The sequence below is a fragment of the Cladophialophora psammophila genome, assembly GCF_000585535.1.
Source record: "Cladophialophora psammophila CBS 110553 chromosome Unknown aczJe-supercont1.38, whole genome shotgun sequence".
Taxonomy (NCBI): Eukaryota; Fungi; Ascomycota; class Eurotiomycetes; order Chaetothyriales; family Herpotrichiellaceae; genus Cladophialophora; species Cladophialophora psammophila.
Genome location: NW_006912959.1, coordinates 207,686 through 227,924, shown reverse-complemented (window position 1 = coordinate 227,924; position 20,239 = coordinate 207,686). Strand labels below are relative to the sequence as shown.

The window sequence follows — 20,239 nt, the reverse complement described above, 5'->3', positions numbered from 1 at the left end:
GATGGGAAGGGTTGACGTGTGAGTAACAGTCCGCATAATGCCACCAGTGCCAGAGGGGTGCAGCACACCATGCTTGACCATGTCCACCGAGCCACCAACGCATAGGTTACATGTGAGCTACGCCTCTTTTGGACTAGGACGGCCTTGGCATCAATTACCCATCAGTCCCCATCAAGCCATCCCCTTCTCGCTGTTACCCATTTTCCTGCCTCGCTTCTCCAAAGTGCCACATTGTTCGCAGCCTGCACCTTTTGGAATAACATCTCGTTCTTTTGCCCCAAGGCGGTCTATCCATACCAATCATAACCTCCCCTGACACCCATCCTCCAAGTCCTCCAATCCTCCTCCAGCGCCTGCCCTTGCCGGTTCATTGGTCAATGCCGGACCCGGTTCGCTCCCACCCCCAAAAAGTCCATGTCATCCTCGTCCTCATCCGCGGCACCGAATCAGAATGTGGGTGCCCATCTCAGCGCGGCCCTGCGAGGTTAATCTTGCCGCAGCCATGAGCCTTCACACCACCCTTTATGCAGAACTCCTTCATCATTTTCCACCACAGAACGAGATCATCTTGTCAGAGAAGAAAAATGCAAGCGACTACTACTCTGGACCCTGACATACTTCACCCGTGTCTCGTGACGTCCTGGTCCTTTACAGTGCCGAATAAAGAAAGCTCTGATGATGGCTGGTTGGGATTCCTGGAAACATCCAGAGAGATAGGCTAAGGTTGCTCCCTAACGGTTTTAACATCGCAAATTCGGCCTACCCTGTGGTTTGGATCTCGGTGTCGAGAGACTAACTACCATGGAGCTAGACAAGTCCAACTGTGGCGCCTGCCCTTCCTGAGAAGAGCAAGCTCTCTACCCAGTACCGAGTAGGCTCTTTAGCTTCTCTTCCCCAGGATGCCTAACAAGCCTAGCAGCCTCCGTTCTCCCGCCAATCATGCCAGGAGACCCTGCTACTTTCTATCGTTTAGCGTGTCGATGCAGCTTTTACTTTCTCCCGCGAACTTGCATGGACGACCACCGATTATTGAGCAAAAACATCGATTCAGATACCAAACCTTACGGTACAAACTGGTGATCCAAGTAGGTACACCGCTCATTCTGAGAATTATTGAAGGCCCCATGCGCAATATCCCTGGTGACCCCATTCCTATAGTGGGTCTTATTTCTTTGCAGAACTGCGTCGGCATATTCTTTCTCTGCAAAGTATGCCGAAGGCATTCTTGGAAGAATCAGGTCAACTCTGTGGCCTTGTTTCGGATGTCGTATTCTTCCTGTCATTTGGGTTTACTCAACTACGCTCAAAGTGAAACCCGTCGCACTGGGTTGCCTTTTGGCATTACCAAACATGGCACGCTCACAATGTTATGACATCCGTCAACCATCCATCCCTGGAGATGCTTGAAGCCATGACAAATTCACTCGGCCTCTGGGTGTCCATCATCCTCAAATGCATGTCAGGGTGAAGGGCCCGCAAGAAGATCTCGATGTTGGCACGGCCCCTGTAATTTGACGCAAGAACGAACCGTATCTGCTGCGGCACTCGGTCAATTGAGTTCTGCTTTTTCTTTTTCATAGCCATCCACGTTCGGATCGAACGGATCAAGTATCAAAGGTCCTTTCATTTCTGAACAGCAGGTGTACCTGTGCATCGGTGATGCGACTTGATCGACCCAAACTCGACCCTCCCCTTTGAGATGAAGTTGATCATCCTGGTTTGGGCTGTCTGGTGTGTGTTAGAGGTATATGACGTCCTTTCACGCTCTGGACTACTAACCCCCCCCCCCCGGGGGGGACGATGGTCTATTGCAGCTAGCCTAGCCTTGTCCTGACTCTTAGGCTACCTAGTAAACCCCTGAAGTGTCCATGCAGCTCCGAGGATGATGAGCTGCTCAGTGAAATGTCCAAAAGACTTCGTTGGGGAAGGAACAATTTGGACGCGACTATTTGTCTCCGGTATCTTCTCGTTTTCTTAATTGCTGGACAGTTAGTCGGCCATGACCCGTTGCCGTTCCAGGTACTATGTCCGGCAATGCTTGCTTTTGGTTTCGAGGCAGACAGTAAGATGGGCACCCCAGATACTGGCGTTCCGTGTTGTTGGAGTCGAGCGCCCTGGGCACCCTGTCCTTAATAGCCGGCGAGTCCAGAACGTCCTCTTCAGCGCTTCCGGTAGCGGCAATAGAGACGCAATCACATTGGAGAGAGTGTGTGCCAAGGAGGCTACTTCAAGTTAGGAGAGCTTGACAGCATTTTCGACCTTGCCGCATAGGTCGAGACCATAACAACACCATCCACGAAGGGACTGAGGATAAGACACGGGAAGTTGATGCAACATCCGGCCGTGGTCGCATCCCGCTGGGCCCTGAATGCAGGTGAGAAACAATCGTCACTTCCAAGGTCAAATGAACCCTCAAACTTGGAACGGAGGGCAAGCTTCCCGATGGCTCGCCTACACCGTGATTCGTAGAAAGTCAATGAAGACCTTCCAAACCCCAGCCGCTTGCATATGCAGGTTGCTGCACTATCAATGCATTCATCCCGAACCAGAGGTCAACATGGTCCTTCGAATGCAAAAGCCAGGGCAAAAACAAAAACAGACGAGAGACACGGCCTGCTCGTACTGGCAGCGCGGGCACTTCGCTTCCTGCTGCACAGTTGGCCCAGGGACGACGTTAGGCACAAGTCATCCATGCTTTCAAGCACACATATGGTCTCGAACAGCACTTCTGAAAATCATTTCTATGTTGGCACACGAGCAGGTGCCCCACCCGATGGTGCCATTTTTGGAGGGGCGTGCACCAGAGAGCTGTTGGAGTACCCAGTACTTAGGTATTGTTTCTGGATCCGGTGAAGATATCCAATTCTCGTGGGTGCAATACATATTGCCGCCTACGAGGTACGCTAAGGCGAGACGCTCGGTGGGACAACTCCAAGCTTCCCAGCTAGCTGCAAAGCCAAAGCCAGAGCTGGCACACTGGCGAGCTGGCCAGCAGGCGAGCAGCCGTCCGCTCCGACTTTCGGCTAGCACTTCTGATAGTGCCTTCCTTAGGAATCTACCGGTCATGGCGTACCTGCATAACAAGAATGGAACTGCTAACTACCGGGCTTTCTGTCAACAGGGAGAGCAGCAAGCGTCAGAAGTTGACCGAGCCACACCAGGGAGAATACTATGGCAAGAATCCCAATATCCTCGAAGCCGTTGGTCACCCGATAAGCTTTGGTTACTTCTGGTTGAACAACCCAAGGGCGGAGAGAGTCGGACTGTCCGGAACCGTCGTGCTGGAACCTCCCAGACAGAGTTCCAAGGAGACAAGAGGAGGTCCGTGCTTCTGGAAAGCTAAAGCTCGGGGTCGCTCGCAGGTGATTCGACGCCAATGCACACCCGTTACCCACCTGGGGGTGAAGAAAAAAAAATTTGATACGGAGTACTTGGTGCATACTCGGAACCTCGATACGTTCTCTTGTCACGCAGCACACTGACATCCTTGTCCTGACAGCTTAACAAGTTCAGGTTGTTAGATGCCCGGAATAAGAGGCACCACAAGCAAACCAGAAGACCAACCGCGGAACTCTGAGAGAGAACCCCGGGGTCCGCCAGGCCATCCCTCCTTCGGGGACCACAATCAAGCCATCCCATCCCATCCTCCCTCGCCACACACCTCATCCTTGGATGTGTTGTCACCATGCGATATCAAGGCAGGGGATTCCGCATCCTGCAGCTTGGGTCTTTGCCTTGCCCGAGATCAAAGGCTTGTCTGTCATCTGAATCCTTGCCCCCTAAGCGCCCTCCGTGCTTATCCTAGGGAAGTGGTGAAGTTGATAGAGTAATGGTCTACAGGCCAGAAAGGCGCCCTCTCTCCTAGAAACGAGAAACGAGCATACACCGCCGATCGCCAGCGATGCCCGCCAACTGCCTTGGCATCCCCATGATGCTTGCCTTTAGTGCCCTCGTAGAGTCTCTGAGTCCCAGCGATCCAACTAGTGGTTCTGCGATTCAGAGCTTGTGATCGCTTGCTCGGGTGCTCTCCGATTCAAAACGGTTCATCTTTACCAAAAGCCTCCACATCCGCCCAAACGCCAGGAAGGTCATTTCCATATTCATTACTCAAGAAATTAGATATTCATGTACCCACACATTCAGCAAACTCTCAGTTGCGACATTACCTTTCTAAGTACGAGGTACCAATCTCTGCGAGCGCCGGCGAGGAAAAGCAAGCGCCTGCTCCGGATTCTAGAGAGGTGCGCGACTCGATGGTTGCTGAGAGGTACACTTCCTGTTCTGGGGTAGCCTTCGGGAGCCCAATATGACGACTTGCAAGCTTGCAGCAGCCCCAATCGGGGAAAAGATTCACACTTCCTACTTGCATCCTGCAGAGTCGCGAACAGCTACATGAGGGCAAAACCCTCCGCCTCTCCATCGAAGTTGTATGAGCGAAGACGAACGCAGCAGCCGAGATGCACCTAAATGGAGGGTGAATTATCACTCGATACCTTCACTCACAGGACAGCCTGCAGCGGATTTGAGCGCTCACCGATTCTCTGGAAGCGGTCGCGCTCTCTTTCAAAGTTTAATGCTAGCTTGAAATGATGAGACATGGAGTCAGGAATCTTCAGTCCCGCCTCGAAGTTAAATGAAAGGAGCGCAAGAGCGAAATGCGTGGGCGAACACAGTCCCCATTGCTTACGTGGCATTGGACTGAGTGATACGATTTTCCAGCCTCATCCCCAGCTTGTCGCCGAGAAATCTCGGTTCCTAAGCCTGACTAGGCTACTCGGTACAGGTACAAGCACTACTGGCTGTAAGGGCGAATAATCATTATCGAGGGGAGCAGACTCCAAGAGATACCAACTACCAGACCGGAACATGCCGTAAAGCTTGTTCTCGTCGTCGCTATCGGAACAACTTTAGGACAGTTGATTGCTGCGGTCTTCGCGAGGGAGAGCGAGTTCGTCTCTTGCTGCTAATCTTCCCAGCTTCACGAACTGTCAGTCGGCATTGTGGGGAGCCGACAAGGCCTCGACTCTGGGCTGGTCGTCTGCGAAAAGAGCAGGCACCAAGGGGACATGATTTCTGATGCCCGAACAAAACGAACGGCCCACAACTAACCCCGGTGATGTTCTGACCATGTCTTGGCTGCGACTTTAAAGGGAGCAGTAGGAGGTAAGGGGGAGCCCCTTAAGATTACGGAGTCAATGGTTGATTTCTAGGCATGGAGAATATTTCCTGCCTGATGCCAACCTCTCAAGCCGCCGAACAGACCGGCAGTTGCACATGGCTCCCGTTAGAAGCACCATATGGTACAGATTCAATGCACTGGATGAAAAGTGCGTCTGCCGTCGCAGTTTCCAGGCGCGGCGGTAGCTTTGCACACACTGGGCACTTCACCTGACCAGGGGGAATGGCTAAGGATTCCGAGGTAGGTAGGGAGGGACAAAATGTTGTTTTCATCATGCCTCCTGCAGAGTGCCCTCTGCTTTGGTGTCCCCAAGATACGATCTATCCCAAGGTCCTCAGCACGCTCTGTTTCGTATGTACCTCACTACACGCCCCGACCGAGCCATTAATATGACAGCGCACATCCCCTTCGGAGCAATCCGTTCCCTCGCCTTCTTCAGCTGAATGTAATGTGTCGTCTCTGCGAGCGGGACTGGCTGCCTGGGCTGGACCCCCCGTGGGAGTCCCTGGCAATGAGGCACGGAAACAGCCAGAATATCCACCACCGACCTATGTACATATCAACACCACCATCAAAATCACATTGCAGGGACCTCCGGTTGACCTATGCTTATGGGGATGAAGGAGACGAGGTTTGGCGCCGCAAGAGCAGACAGGACTGACTCCAGCAGCGAACCTGCAAACCCCTTGATTCCGTACAGACAAGTTGAAGGTCCCAACCGTCAACGACAGACACAGGTTCAAGACCAACTAGTGAGTCGTCCGAGAACAAAACACCCACCAATACCCGCCGATTATCCATCCCATTAATACTGCGCCTGCGACAGACATGCAACCTTATCCAACACTGTCTATGAATAACAAAATCCATGGCGGAGCGTCCGGGACGACCATCCACATTCTTGCTACTGTCAATTCCATTCGTCAAGAGTGCTGAGAGAGCTTTCTGGGGAAGGTCAGATGCAAGAGAGAGGAGGGGGAGGCAGAGAGCACCTCAAAATTGGTGTGAATCAAACTTTGACACTCGCGACACGCAGCTTGAGCAGCCAGGCTAAAATTATAGCCCACGCGCAATGTGTCAACAGCACACAGACAGACAGGTAGGTGAACAAGCCTTTTCGTTTTATTCTTGTTGTATTCGGGCTGCTGTGATTGCTTCACAGTCTCATCTCTGAACTCCTGGGACCTTTCAAACTAGACCTGGGGCCTTGCAAGGAAACATCCTTCTGTCTATCTGTCTGTCTTGTCTCCGTCCTTTCCCTCCCCACCCATTCCTCTCTTACTGTTTTACTCCCTCACTTGCCTATGCAAGGCTGCAAGGCTGCAAGGCTGCGTGAAAGGCAGATGTGGTATGGGTCGAGCCGGTCGTTGGCATCTGTCTACATACATAGGTGTTATACTATCTACCAAATGCCTGGCGGCTCAGTATTTATTCCGCCCTGTAAGTCCATTCTCCGCTCGCAGCAACATATTCTGGGGTTTCAAAAGATGACAAACACCTCTCAGTGCATTTCATTGTCGTCGATCTACGAATACTAAACATACAGATATGCGGAATCTCTGAATAGGCAACTCATGTCTCTGATTGTACACTCAAGCTATGTAGCAAGTAGTCTATGTCTATTGCCTCTTCGACCAATCATCACGATGCTGCACGCTCGTGCTGAGATCATGTCTTCCATATCACATGTCTGTCTCTCATCAAGATATCGAATGAGGCATGTGAATCGTCATAGACACCAGCTCTATCACCATTTTGCTCAAATCTTCTTCGGCGAGGAGTCCGTCTGCTCTCGCCACCCTGAAACATCCATGAACGCATAAACCCTACTGCCAAGGGGGGAGAAAGGGTTGGCCCCCCCAACTCACGACGAGAAAAAAAAAACAAGCAATCTATCTTTGCCATCCTTGTACGCCTGAGCCCCGACAAGGCAGTAATGCACAAAACAAGTCTATCGGTTCTTTGAACTCTGAAGGAATGTGCTTGTGTGACAAGACTTGCGACGCGGAGAACAGACTTCGACCGTCCCCCACCGTTGTTGGTATGCTCGTCGAGCGATCTTTTGTTCGATCATCTTTACCACCTGGACCGGCCAAGGGGTGCAGCATTGGATGCAGTGAAGCCGCCACGGCCTCCGCGGTGGCCACCGCGACCATATCCACGGCCGCCGCCGCCACCGCCTCCGGAATAGCGTGCCATTTCGGCAAGACGAGGCTCGATACTTTGTTTGGACTCTTGTAGGACAGAAACTAGATCACGAGCTTGCTTGGCATCTGTGAAAATGGTTAGAACTTTACAAAATTGACGGAGGGGATAGAGACGTACTATCTGTGGTGAAAAGCGTAATGGCGGTGCCTTTCCTGCCAGCTCGGCCTGTTCTGCCGATTCGGTGAACGTAATCCTCAGAGTTGTTGGGGTAGTCATAGTTCAACACGTGAGTGATATCTCGAACATCTTCAAGTATAGGTTAGCAACTCGGTCATTGGTGGTTCTTACGAGGCGCTGGGGACCATATGTGGTCGTGTGAGCGGAGGTGCATGTCACTCTCTGAAGCTCGGAGCATTATCCTTTGGGTGGCAAATGTCCATGTCCGGGAAATCGGCAAGCGTCTACGGTCCTTGGAAGTGAGAGATCCTGGATTTGCAGTTTGATCTGGTCAAGTAAACGTGTCCCACAACCTACTCGTGTCGGACAAGCAGATGTGGAAGTCAGGGAGCAGAGTCCCGGCAAACTGCAAAAGATTCCAGGATTTCCGGAAGAAGGACCGAGGAGAACACAAAAGCCTGGACAAGTTACGCAATGCAAAAGCGTAACAAGCGGAAAGAGAGTGCGGCACCATTCCACACGACGGCAATGGTAAGAAATGCAAAAGACAAAATACAATAGGGAAAAAAGGGTGGGGTTAGGGGGGTTGCTGTTTGTTCATACCGATACCACGGGATGCGACATCCGTAGCGACCATGATTGGGCTCTTGCCAGTTTTGAATTCGTTCAGGACCCAGTCACGTTCATTCTGCTGCTTGTCGCCGTGAATGGCTGTTTGCTGTTAGCTTATGTCCAAGAAAAATGGGGAATAAGGAGTAAACTCACAGAGTGCTGGCCATCCGTCTTGACGCAGGAATCGAGTGATGTCATCGGCGACGCGCTTGGTGCCTGTGAAGATGAGGACTTTGTTATTGCGGTCTTCCATGATCTGCTCAAGGTGCTTGATCATGCGATCTCTCTTTTCGAATTCGGACACAACTTCGACGATTTGAGTAATGCGGTGATTTGCTGACAAATCCATGGAGCCAATGTTGGCCTGAATGAAATCGTTGAGATAATCGGAAGCCAGTTGTCGAACTTCCTTGGGCCATGTTGCAGACCACATGCAGGTTTGTCGGTCCGGTCGAATCTGGCCGATAATCTTGCGGATTTGAGGCTCGAAGCCCATATCAAGCATGCGATCTGCTTCGTCGAGAACTAAGTAAGTGACACGACGCAGATTGGTCTTCCCAGACTCCAGCATGTCAATGAGACGGCCAGGAGTGGCGATGCAGACTTCCACGCCCCTAGTAAGGTCGCGGATCTGACCACCCTTGGGAACGCCACCATAGACACAAGTGTTCCTAATGCGGGAAGATTTGCCAAACTTTGTGATTTCTTGTTGGATTTGGACGGCGAGTTCTCGTGTCGGGGCAAGAACAAGGACGATGGGGCCGTCACCGGGAGCGAGGAGCGGTTGAGCGTTGATGTGCACGATAGCGGGGAGGCAGTAGGTCAAGGTCTTGCCAGACCCGGTTTCTGCAATACCAACAACATCACGACCAGAGAGAGCCATAGGCCAACCTTGGGATTGAATTGGAGTGGGTTTGGTGAAACCTTGAGCCTTGACTTCCGACATGACATAGCTAGGGAATCCGGCCTCGTCAAAAGTCTCGACTGGTCGGGGAACATTGCGGCCTTGAACTGTTATCTCATTCTTCTTGCGGAATTCATCGACATCGCGCTGTGACCTGGCTGTAACTGTGGGGTCCTCCTTGTAGAATGATTTTTCGAACTTTGGTAGGTTGTTCAAATCCCAGTTCTGTTGTTTCAAGCCTGCGCCCAGGTTGGACATCTTGTCACCGCCTCCGCCAGAGTATCCGTTGGATCCGCCGTAGCCGTTAGTGTAGCCATTAGAATGACTGTGGCCGCCACCATAACTGCGAAGTTGTTAGTCACAGGTTCGAACAACGGAAAAACAGCTTGCGCCAGCCTGTCCTGCGTCCTGGAGAGCGCAAGACAGTTGGGACGCAGGAAATAATAGATTCGAACGATATTCACGTACCCATTAGAATAACCGCCATCTTTTGATGATCCGTAGCCACCGTAAGACATGATGGGCGCCGAAATCCGTGAACTGTTGGTAGTAATCGACAATGATAGGGAAAGGGGACAAGAATGGACTGGATAAAGCGGACTCTTTGTGTAGACAAAGTAAGAGGGTGAGGAAGGGTATGAGAGAGAAGAAAGTGAGAGTGAGCGAAGGGTGAGAAGAGATTATTGTGTTGAAGAAGAAGGGGCGAAGGGTGAAATTTTAAAAATACAGGGAGGGCGAAGGCAAAGGCTCCCAACCGCCGCTAAGAATCGGCTATACTGAATAGGGAAAGTAAGCCGATGGAAGGTCTTGGCATTCCGACAAGGCAAATTCCCAGGATGTGCAAGGCTGTGCAAGGCTGCAAAGCAGCAATACTAGGTATGCAACAAAGGGATTCAATCTGCTCTTCGGAGATGCGTTGTTATTTCTATCTGCTCATCAAGCAATGGCTCCTCATCAATAGTGCGTGCCCCCACCGATCCCTCCCATGTTCCAGAGATCTGTAATATCAAAGTCAAACAAGGTCTCAGGAAAGGTGTTGAATGGGTCTGCGGTCGTTGTCACAAACGGATCCAGCTCCGGTAGAGGCTGACCTGGTGTAGGGTGAGCACTCATTCCCACCAGTGTGTTGGCGGTGCTCATTGTCACGTCTTCCACGCCGTTGCAGCTGCCGACAGGTGGAATCTGGTGCGACATCATGTAGCCCTGGAGATTGGCGACCCGGTCAGCTGTCTCTTGTGCAAACCGGTCTGCTGGTGACCCTGGGGATAGTTTTGAACGCAGCAGCCCGAGTGCGCTGCAAGTGAGCCAGTATGTATGGAATCCTTGCCCGATACTCTTAATCCGTTCTTCCATCAGATTGACACCCTGCTCGATCAAATTCACAGCAAAGCTCCGATCCTGCAACAAGTCCTCTTTCGAACGTGCTGGGCCGACGAGATCATGGCAAGCTGCTAGGCAAGCTCGGAACAAATCATGCCGAAGATTAAGGTAAGTCTTCCTACTGCCCGGTCGCAACTCAGTAAATATTCTCATGGTCGACAGTGCTGCATTCCGCCGAGCTGCTCGCGAATAGAAGTGTCGTGCCTGCGCGTCCGGCTGTGTGGCAAACGGCTGGTGAATTAGCAATAGAATTTCATAAAGCAGTAGCTCCGAGAGAGGTTCCGATATAGCATTTGCAGCGTGATTCGACCATTTCGGGAGGCTGTCTAAGGTCTGCCGGATCTTTTGATCCAGCTCGATGGCAGCGTCGCTTTCAAGGCAGACACGAATGCTGTTGATCCTGGATAGTATTTCCAGACGGAGTGGTAAATGTTGATGGGCAAGGCAGAGGAATGATGTACGCGTGAATTCCGTCATTGGCCTGGCGGCGGGCATTTTTTCGCTCGATTCGTCAAAGTCTTCATCGTGGAGGTTCAGTGGTGGCAAAGTGTCCCAATCAAATGGCCCGACGCTCGCTGCCATACCGCGATCGATGCTGTTTTGAATATCAAGTTCAAGTATCGTGAACCAAAGCCTCCTGCGCATCTCTTGATCGAAGACCGAGATGGTGTTGCTCAAGAACGTTGGCTCTCGATGCAGCCCAGAAGACATGGCTTCTCGTAGCAGGTGCCCCGAAACAGTCCACTCTCGCTTGACCTTGACGCAGTTTAACTTCTTGGCAATTACCAGAAGAACGCGGACCTGAAAAACCTCCAAAGTCATGTGCTTCTGGCTTTGCAGATCTAGCCAATTCTCACAGACTTCGATCCATTTGATCGCTGTATCACGGCCGACAGTGCTCCGACCAACGAATCCTGATGCACCCGCCACGGAGCAGTTCGTGCTGGCGCACACCAGAAGGAGTTGCACAAGAAAATCCGGTGAAGAGCCTCCGGAGGATGCCCAAAACTCCTTGTACTTGCGAAAGAATATCGGGGCATGCAGAACACGGTACGTCGTCTCCAAGGTTTCGAAATATTCTTGCACTAGAGCATCTGCGCGGTTCTGTTCCGGAACCAATGATATCAAGGTATCGAACTCTGGAAGAATCAGGCCGGTGTTGAGATCTCGGCGTTGTTGTTTCCAGATGTTTCTCGATTTTTTGAGTGTCGGCAGTCGCTGCAGGATATCCTTGACGAAGCGAGAAAGTTCCTCGAATTGAAGAAGCAAATTAGCTCCATGACTTGGACCGAAATATTGCGTTTTGAAGCCTTTGCCACGGAGCAAGGCTCGTTCGTGGTCGTGTAGCGCACCCTTGCCGGTGCACACCCCTGGACCGGTGCCATGACCGAGACCGAGATACACTGCTGGGGGGATGGGGCGGGTCCCCGCCGCCCTGACATGAGTCTCCAGTTCGTGTACTCGGTCCTGAAGCTCTCGTAAAGACTTTGTTTGAGTGCGAGGTTGCGAGGTGCTGGGGTGTTGACTATCCTCGTTGGCTCGGGCATTCTCGTGCTCCTTTGACCGGGCGTGCCAAACGTCGACATGTTCTAGGTGATTTTGGTTTATTAGCCCCTGCTCGAATCATGAGCCGAAGAAGAACAAATTTGATCGCAAAAGTTATCAATAAAGATGAGGTGCCACCATTACCCAATATAATGGCAGACATCAGGGAGTTCGGTAGCGCGGGCACAAAGGACAGCGATCCGCAGGTCGCTTGAAACAAAAAAAAAATACATTAGAGAACTCACCGGTCCAAGACGTAGCCGAAGTCTCCCTGCGAAGCTGTGGACTCTCCTCGGATGGAGTGGGGAGGGCATTGTCCTGCTTGGTATAAGGGACATAGTCACAACTCACACCACCCTTCTGACAGCGAACGCAGGTCGGATAGGTCCTGTCGCACTTCACTTTCCTCCGCCTACAAGCCACGCAGGAGAGTGCCAGGCGACGGCGTTTGGGACCCATCGCTGTTGGGGTCAAGTTTTGAGCGACGGATGTGTTAACACCGAGGGTCGGATAAAGCGAGCTTGACGAGCAGAAGGCACTTTGATGGCTGCTCCGTCTCGGCCCTGACTCAAAAGCTCTGGAGTTGATTGGTCGAAGTTCGCACAGCGATATTGGAATCGTGTTAACTTGTATAGAGCCTAGCCAGGATAGAAGATGTACTGTTATCCTGTCCGGAGGACAATATTGCGGTGCAACTCGAAAAAATTATACTTGAAAGACGGCGGTCTGCTCATGGAGGAAGAACTGTGGCGACGATTCAGAATATCATACACGGCTTTTGATATCCATCAATTTTCGTGACACATTGAAGAGCAGGCAGAAATCATCGAAATACATCGAGCTGTGTGAAGGAGCTTTCAGAAGAGGTCGCCAAATGTCGGCGCTGCGGGCCTCACGAGGCATTGATGGCCCATTGCGACTATGCAACAATCGACGTACATACGAACCTTGCAAGCTTAGAACCAATTCTCGGTCATTGTATCGGCCGAGCTGATCTTATATCCGCGCGATATCTCCGAGAGAAAAAAATGACATACGCCAAGCACACGTGACAGGTGAAACACTTCGAGACCTGCCGAGCGCGAGCTGCCTCGCTCAGCTCGCTACGTCTACAAATACAGTACTCGTTACTTGGTAGACGGCGAGACAATCCATCGTACATTCGTCCACCACTACTCCCTAGCCAGTACCTATCCCCACCTCGACTGAACTTCTCGTGCTCCAATCGCCCCATGCTCTCTCCCTCACTTGACCAATATCATTGCACTCTACTACGCTTAGATCCAGGTATCGAAGCGCGACGTGAAGGGAGCCTCATCCTGGCCGTGGCACACGCGGGCTGGCTTGATCGAGTGCATCGACACGTCTCGTTCCCAAGGATCGACCTCTCCTCTCTCTCTAGCCGTCTTACCGTTGACTAAGTTTGCTCGAGCTGGTTGATACGTGTCATGGTATTGACTCGTGCCATGGTACTCGGCTGGCCAACGCTCGCTGTACTTTCGACGATACACTCTGCCCGAAGAGATCTCCTGGTTGCGACGGAGACATCCTATGGTGGAGATAAATAGGATCAGAATGATGATCACGAGCATAACGGTGCCAATAGTGCCAGCGGTGGAACCCATCTTGTATTTCGATCCACGAGCAGTCCTGGTATGTTGTTGAAGAAAAGCAACCAACAAGTCAAAACGTCGACAGAGATATAGAATGATGGGCAATGCGTGCCGCCCTTAGGGCTGCCTCATCGTTGCCGCTGCCTCGAGATTCGCGTCTAATCCTCGGTTTCTGATATGCGGACAAGGCACCGTATCTTGGGCTGGACAAAGAAAACAAAGACTGCTGGTGACGATTTGCGTTGTCTAGAGTTAAGTTGCTACTTGTGCGAAACTGAAAAAGGTCGAGTTACAAGGTTTCACAAAGGGAATGGGGAATGTTCATCTTTCACCACTAGGTAAGCAACAAACTGCCTTGTCCTCGACAAACCGTTGTTGCTTCACCAAAGGTCGCTCTTGCTAGCGGAGCTCGAAAGGTATAAGAAGGGCCAGAGTATGCGCATCTGTGGTTTGCTGGCTCTCCATCCTTCTAACTCAATCATCAGCGCCGTTGAAAGGTTTTCTCGGTCGCCCGCTTGTTTGCTTTCGTTCAGAAACCACATCCAGAACTGAAGTAGATTTGGCGATCACCCCTATTCAACCATGGCGTCCCAATCTGAAGGGTCAAACCCACATTCACCACTCGAAGGCTGGTCCTTTCTCGACTCTGATACCCTGTCCGAATTTTCCACTTCAAGCTCACTTGAGGAACTCTACGAGCAGAATCGTCTGCATCTGACCGTCAACCCTCTGGACCCGTTCTTGCCGACGATTCGTCCAGACGGCATGTACTCCGATCTGATTCCTGATGAACTACAACCTGCCTCGCCACCTCTTCTCGACACCGACTACCATATTCCCGTGACTAGAACGGATCTCGATCACCCTGCCGGTGTATTGGGCAACTCGAACGCCGCATTCCCCGGTGCTGAATATCGACTTGAGGGTCACTTGGAAGCCAGCGTCTTCGCCGATTCTGATTTAGCTAGTGATGCTGCGCCTAGCCAGATGCAAATCTCCCTCGAAGAGCTCGATGCCAACACCCTTGAATTCCTCGAGAGCGTCCACACCTATGACTTCCTGGAGAGGATCTCCGCCGAGAACTCTGGCCTCGCCGGTATGGATTTCCTTGCCGATACACCAACCGAGTTCGCTCCAGAACTAAACCAGTCACAGGCTGTTCAAGGTCTGGATCGTCTCAACACATTTGATGGCGACTTCTGGTTTTCGGTTCCCACAGAAGTGGACATATGGTCGCCTATGCCTCCTGATATGCTAGACAACAATGGCCACCAATTGTTCTATCCTAGAGCTGCCGAGGAGGTACAACTGAACTCCATGGCTGATATGTACGGGTACTCCGAACTGCTGGCCCAACCTGCTCCAGGTCCGGTCCCTCAGGATCTCGCAGCTGACGCTCTCCCGACTCCTGCGGATCAAGGAACCGGACATCCTGGCCCTTTCGCTGCTCAAGCACGACCAGAGGCACCCGTTGAAAAGGCATCTGCCCCGCTTCGTCGCTCGGACCGTTTGCGAACCAAAGCCCACAAAGAGGTAAGTGGAAGGTAAGTGATCCCTTTAACACATGGTTCTACCGTGGCTTTTCTGCTTAGATCAATCACTCCCAACCCCCTCTCTCTTCCCCTTTTCCTTTCTCTCTTCCCCCTCAAAGCCTCCCCTTCCCTCGACACCCCAAAAAAATTCGGAAAATTCCAACAAAAATTCTCTCTGGAGCAATTAGACATACCTTCTCCCCGGCGGCGAGACCGTCTCCGATCCAGAGAGTGAAGCGCAAAACAAGGGAAAAAGGAAAAATTTTGTTGCAAAAATGGAAACGGTGAGGCATTCTGATATCAACACAGGTACCTCGGATCCGATACTATCTCACCCTCGAGAGCGGTGTCTTTTCTCCGGATGGGTTTGGGATCAGGGCAGGATAGGGTTGGTTGGAAAGCAAGTCAGGCCATCTTATCATGCTAAGTGAAAGGTTACGGACATAGGTATGGACCTTAATACTCGTGCGCGGGTATCAAGTTAGATAGACTCCAATCCATCCAATCTGGTCCAATCCAAAACAATATAATATCCCTCTGCCACTCTGCGCCCGTCCATATCCGCCGTACTTTCCTTTTCCTGAGCCCTTCGTTGAAACTTGAACCCGGTGAGGTCTACCTATATACGTAATATTTCCTGGCCCCAGGGGGGACCAAAGAACACGACCAAGTAAGTTCATACAGGCCATGATGTGGCGTATTGTCCTTCTCGCTTGGCACTCTGTTCCTGATCCCTATGTAGATGGCGTCGTCCGTATGGTACCTCGATTGAGGACCTGATTTCCAGGCTGCTACCGCTGTTGTTGCTGCTTCTGCCGCCGCCGCCGACGACAAGTCAACAACTCTTAAGTCTTCTATCACTATTGATCCTAAATCCTCATGTTTTTCTTCTTTCTAGTGTTTTACAGGGCAGCAAAATTCAAACCGACAGTATCCGAACATTTTCTCTTCTTTCCAAGCATGCGATGCATTATTCTCCCCTCCCCCTCCAAAACCTCAGAAAACAAATCATACAAGTCCATTGTCATACATAAACCATAACGCGCCCAACTCGTTTCAAAACTCATCCAATCGTTTGTTTCCGACCCATAAACACCCGGACATCATTACCTTCTGCTCATCCAACTGAACTTCTCAGAGATCTTGCTCGTCACTTCACTCAAACTGATTCCTGTGGCACTCCCTTTACTCCCACCACTCAACCCTGTCTTGCCGCTCTCACTGATTCCGCTTCCCAACCCTGTCCTATGTCGACCGTTCTCGTCTCCGCCACCAAAGATCTTCTCAAACTTGGCCTGTAACCTCCCCTCCACAATTGCCGAGATGAGGTTGATGATTCCAAATGCCGATGAGCCAATGGCACGGAAAAGTGCGACGGCGGCGACGGACCACAAAAGGAGTTTCAAGTAGACATTGTCGCTAATGTGGCTGCCCACAGGGTAAGCCTCGGAAACGGCCATGGCGAGAATGGCATTGCAAACCATCCACACCGCGACCATGTACGTACGGACGGACTTGTAGTAGTCTTCCTGCAACTGGGACTCGCTGACGGGCTGTTTGGGTACCTCGACTCTGTCCCGCAAGTTGCGAAGTGCGACATCGTACCCGGAATCGATGTCGAGTTGTTCAGAGGGCATTTCCACTTCGACAGTGTTTCCACCAGATCCGACTGCTTTGGCAGTCCCGAGGTCGGTATGCATTACATTGTCACCCTTGGTACCCCAAGTGACGTCGTGGGTGTTGCAGAACGCATACACTTGCAAAGTGCAAATGTAAGAAGGCAACAGGGCAAAGTATTGCGCGGAGCTGGTGAACATGTGCCACGGATCCAGGTACAAAAATGACATGAGGAAGTAAAGGCCCACGGTGCTGACCGTGCTGACAATGAGGTTGGTAAAGATGTTGTTGCCCAGCTTGTACGGATTTTCTGGGTCCGTCTTTTCCACCGCGTGCGTTGTGAGTTGCTTGATGACAATGTAGAGAGATGCAAAGGTAGTGTATGCCATGATGATCGAATATGTGACCATGGTGCCGGTGAATAGTTTCTTCGCCCCCTGCGGTCGGTTACCCATACTGAGGATGAATTGCAGACAGATCAACAGCACAGTAATATAGCGGAGGATGACAAAGATGTATTTCCCGATGTTATGACCAAAAGGATCGATCTGAGGATCTGCTAAGGAGCCGGCAATGAAGTAGAAGGTGAGGTAGAAGTTTGCGAGGGAGAAGAAGGTGAATATCAGCGAGATGAGCTGATAGAAGAATTCAATATGCAGCAAGATCTTTCGAGTCAAAGTGTGGTCGGTGTGCCAAATTTGTTTAAAGTGGACCAAAGAGTACACTGCCGCGAAGAAAGCGCCATTGAGCCAGCGTCGTCGTTGGGAGATAAACTCTGGGACAGCATCTGCAGTTGGTCAGCACAGACTCCCTCAACTTGTCTGTTTCTTTTCCTCTTACCAGGCACATCAGTTTCTCCATAAGCGCTCTTGACAAATTTCAAAACCCACTGTTCACCACGTTTCGCGACAAGCTCCCAGCAGAGAATTCGGTCTTCAGCAAGATACATATTAGCGGTGAAGACATCAGCGTCACGGCCATGCAGGGTTTCCCCCTTAAAGTACTGGCTGAGAGGACCATAGCCACTCGGGTCATTTTGAAGGGCGTAGTATCGGTATGCTGAGAGTGCACCAGGTAAGACGGTAATATAGCCAAACACTGACTCGAGTGGCTTATCGAGGATGTTACTCATCTTGTACTCGAAGTTTTGTGAGGCGACCAGCGGATTCAGCAAGCCCAGCCATCCCCTGCCTTTGTCAGCCTTGATTTCACCTGCTGCTCCAGCGACATTCGAATCTTGATCGAACGCTTTCCAGAGATGATACAACGCTTTCGAGTCCGGTTTGGTACCCACATCAAGCAGGATGCAAACATTGGGTGTCAAGGCTCGGCCGAAAGCATTGAAGAACCAGCGGTGAGAGTTGAGTTTCTTCTTATTCTTCTCCTTCAGGCAGAAGATCATTTGGCACGGGACAATCCCTTTCTCAGCGCCTTTGAATTTGAGGGTTTCGTCTAGTGAGACTTGAGTCGTGTATTCATACACATGTGCGGTGACTTCTTTCTGGTTGACGATGTTCTTGGCTATCCCATCCTGGTAGACTCCCATGGCTGCCAGAGCATTCAGCGTGCGAGGATGGACCTTCTGTCTTCCGTCGGCAATGATGCAAACGACAATCTTCTGCCAACCGTCTTTGCCCCAAGTCCTAGATTTGGTCCTCGAGCAGAAGTGGCTGATGTTCCTCATGATACCGTGCATTGTCCTGGTAAACTCGATTTCGCCTTCGTTGTACATGGTAACGCAGATGAAAAGCTCCGTTTCTCGAATGGTGGGTCCAATATTCTGGCGCAACTTGTAGCCTTTCACGACGAAGTCGTCTGGGTCGCAGGTTACCGCCGTATATCGCATGTGCGTGAATTCTCGTTCATCCCTCCTGGGCAAAAAGCTGTGGAGAATTGTAGGGATCTTGCACTCGAGAATCAGCTCTCCGTTGATGAGTCGCACTTCTTTCTTTGTCATCTGAGCTGCCCTCAATCCTCGTCGGTCCTGTCTTCCTTCTGGAGCAGGGCCATAGTGATCAAACTTTTCACTCGGTGCGTCGTCCTCCTCCGTGAAGGTCGAGTCGGTCATGTATGAATGGGCCGATTTCAGACTCGCTCTGGGATCGTTGTCGGGAACAATCTCGTGACCGTTCACAAAAACGTCGTTTTCTGATTCCGGATCTGGCATGGGTATCGTCGTTTCTGTTGCCGCGCCTTTAGCCGAGAAGAGCGGTGCAGGAGGCAGCGGTCTCCGTGGACTCCCGCCATACTGTGACGATGGTGTGCCAGGCCGTGGACTGCCATTAAGATCTGCCGGCTCGTATGAGACGCTCGAGGCAGCAGGTCTGCCCCAGTCGGTAGAAACTCGAGAAGGGGTGGAGGGTCTGATGGGTGAGCGAGGATTCGCCGTAGGCGGAGGTATCGAGGGGGGTCGTCCCAGGCTGGAGCCAGGCCTTGAACTGTACGCGGTTGACGCCGTAGGTCGGTATCTTTCTGGGGAACCTCGCATAGAGGGAGATGGTCTATTAGGAGGGTTTCGGTCAGTCTGGGAGCTTTTCTTGAGGATCACAGTAGCCTTGAGGGTAGGCGCGCGGCCAACGAAGGCGGTTGTCTCACGACTGCCTCGAAGCTTTTCCTCGGCTTCGGCGATCAATGAAGACAATGGCGATTGCAGTCTGGCGCCTCGGACGGCGGACTCTATGGGAGAGTCCCATGAAACGTGCGACACCTTCGGGTTAGGCAGCGGCTTACGCCTGGGGGAAGGCGGTCCATTGTATTGCGCAGAGGAAACGGAGCTTGTCACATACGATCTGTATTCATCCTGACCCTGCGGGAGCAGCCTAAGCGATGTGTTGTTTCCGGGAACACTCATGTTGTCTTCCTCGGCGGGACCATTGACATACGAAGGAGGTCCATCGGGGTAGCTGGGCGGTACTTGGGTAAGAGCTGGATGTTCTTCCATCGCTCGTCGAGAGACAGGTTTGTTTACTCGAGATGACAGTTGAAGATGGCGGTCAGATCAAAGATGAATCCATGCGCAGCTAACAATGCAGTCGGGGAGAGGGGCGTTCATGCAGCGCACAGATGAATTGTTCGTCATGTGGAGGAAAGCTGAGCGAATGGGGTTGGGCCTGCTTAAGCTATGGCCATGATGGCAGACGATAGTACTATTACTACTAGCCGTGTCCCAACGCGGAAGGCTACAAACTGTCTCGAGGGGCAACCGCAATATCTCTTGGCGCAATATCTCTTGGCACAGCATCTCAGCCTCGTCGCGTCGAGGATAAAAAATAAAACACCCACGACCACAACGACCGCCAGCAACACCACCACACCCAAACGGCATTTCTCCCTCGATCATGGAGTTGTTGACACCTCCTAATAACGAGCCTATTCACTCTCGACTAATGGAGAAAGTTTGTGGTCTCATAATCCAGCACCGGACGAACGTGAATGTCACTTCTGGTCACTCTTCAAAAATCATACAACATATCACAAGCCGACATCCAGCCAACCACAACATAAAGCAAGGTAAGAATGAAATTCGTTCCAA

General features: G+C 51.5%; 4 protein-coding genes across 4 annotated transcripts; 1 reads left to right on the top strand and 3 right to left on the bottom strand.

The window, feature by feature from the left end:
- Positions 1-7,255: 7,255 nt before the first annotated feature.
- Positions 7,256-9,538, bottom strand: A1O5_12882 (ATP-dependent RNA helicase dbp2; the record flags this gene model as incomplete). Its single annotated transcript, XM_007753451.1, has 5 exons — positions 7,256-7,452; positions 7,505-7,633; positions 8,108-8,215; positions 8,270-9,363; positions 9,489-9,538. The coding sequence occupies 5 exons, from the start codon at positions 9,536-9,538 to the stop codon at positions 7,256-7,258; spliced, it is 1,578 nt and encodes a 525-aa protein (XP_007751641.1).
- A 436-nt stretch (positions 9,539-9,974) lies between these two features.
- Positions 9,975-11,986, bottom strand: A1O5_12881 (uncharacterized protein; the record flags this gene model as incomplete). Its single annotated transcript, XM_007753450.1, has 2 exons — positions 9,975-11,630; positions 11,753-11,986. The coding sequence occupies 2 exons, from the start codon at positions 11,984-11,986 to the stop codon at positions 9,975-9,977; spliced, it is 1,890 nt and encodes a 629-aa protein (XP_007751640.1).
- A 2,154-nt stretch (positions 11,987-14,140) lies between these two features.
- A1O5_12880 (uncharacterized protein) lies at positions 14,141-15,477 on the top strand (the record flags this gene model as incomplete). The annotated part of the gene is made up of 2 exons (XM_007753449.1): positions 14,141-15,091; positions 15,400-15,477. The coding sequence occupies 2 exons, from the start codon at positions 14,141-14,143 to the stop codon at positions 15,475-15,477; spliced, it is 1,029 nt and encodes a 342-aa protein (XP_007751639.1).
- A 719-nt stretch (positions 15,478-16,196) lies between these two features.
- On the bottom strand, positions 16,197-19,648 carry A1O5_12879 (chitin synthase 1; the record flags this gene model as incomplete). The annotated part of the gene is made up of 2 exons (XM_007753448.1): positions 16,197-17,494; positions 17,548-19,648. The coding sequence occupies 2 exons, from the start codon at positions 19,646-19,648 to the stop codon at positions 16,197-16,199; spliced, it is 3,399 nt and encodes a 1,132-aa protein (XP_007751638.1).
- Positions 19,649-20,239: the final 591 nt, after the last annotated feature.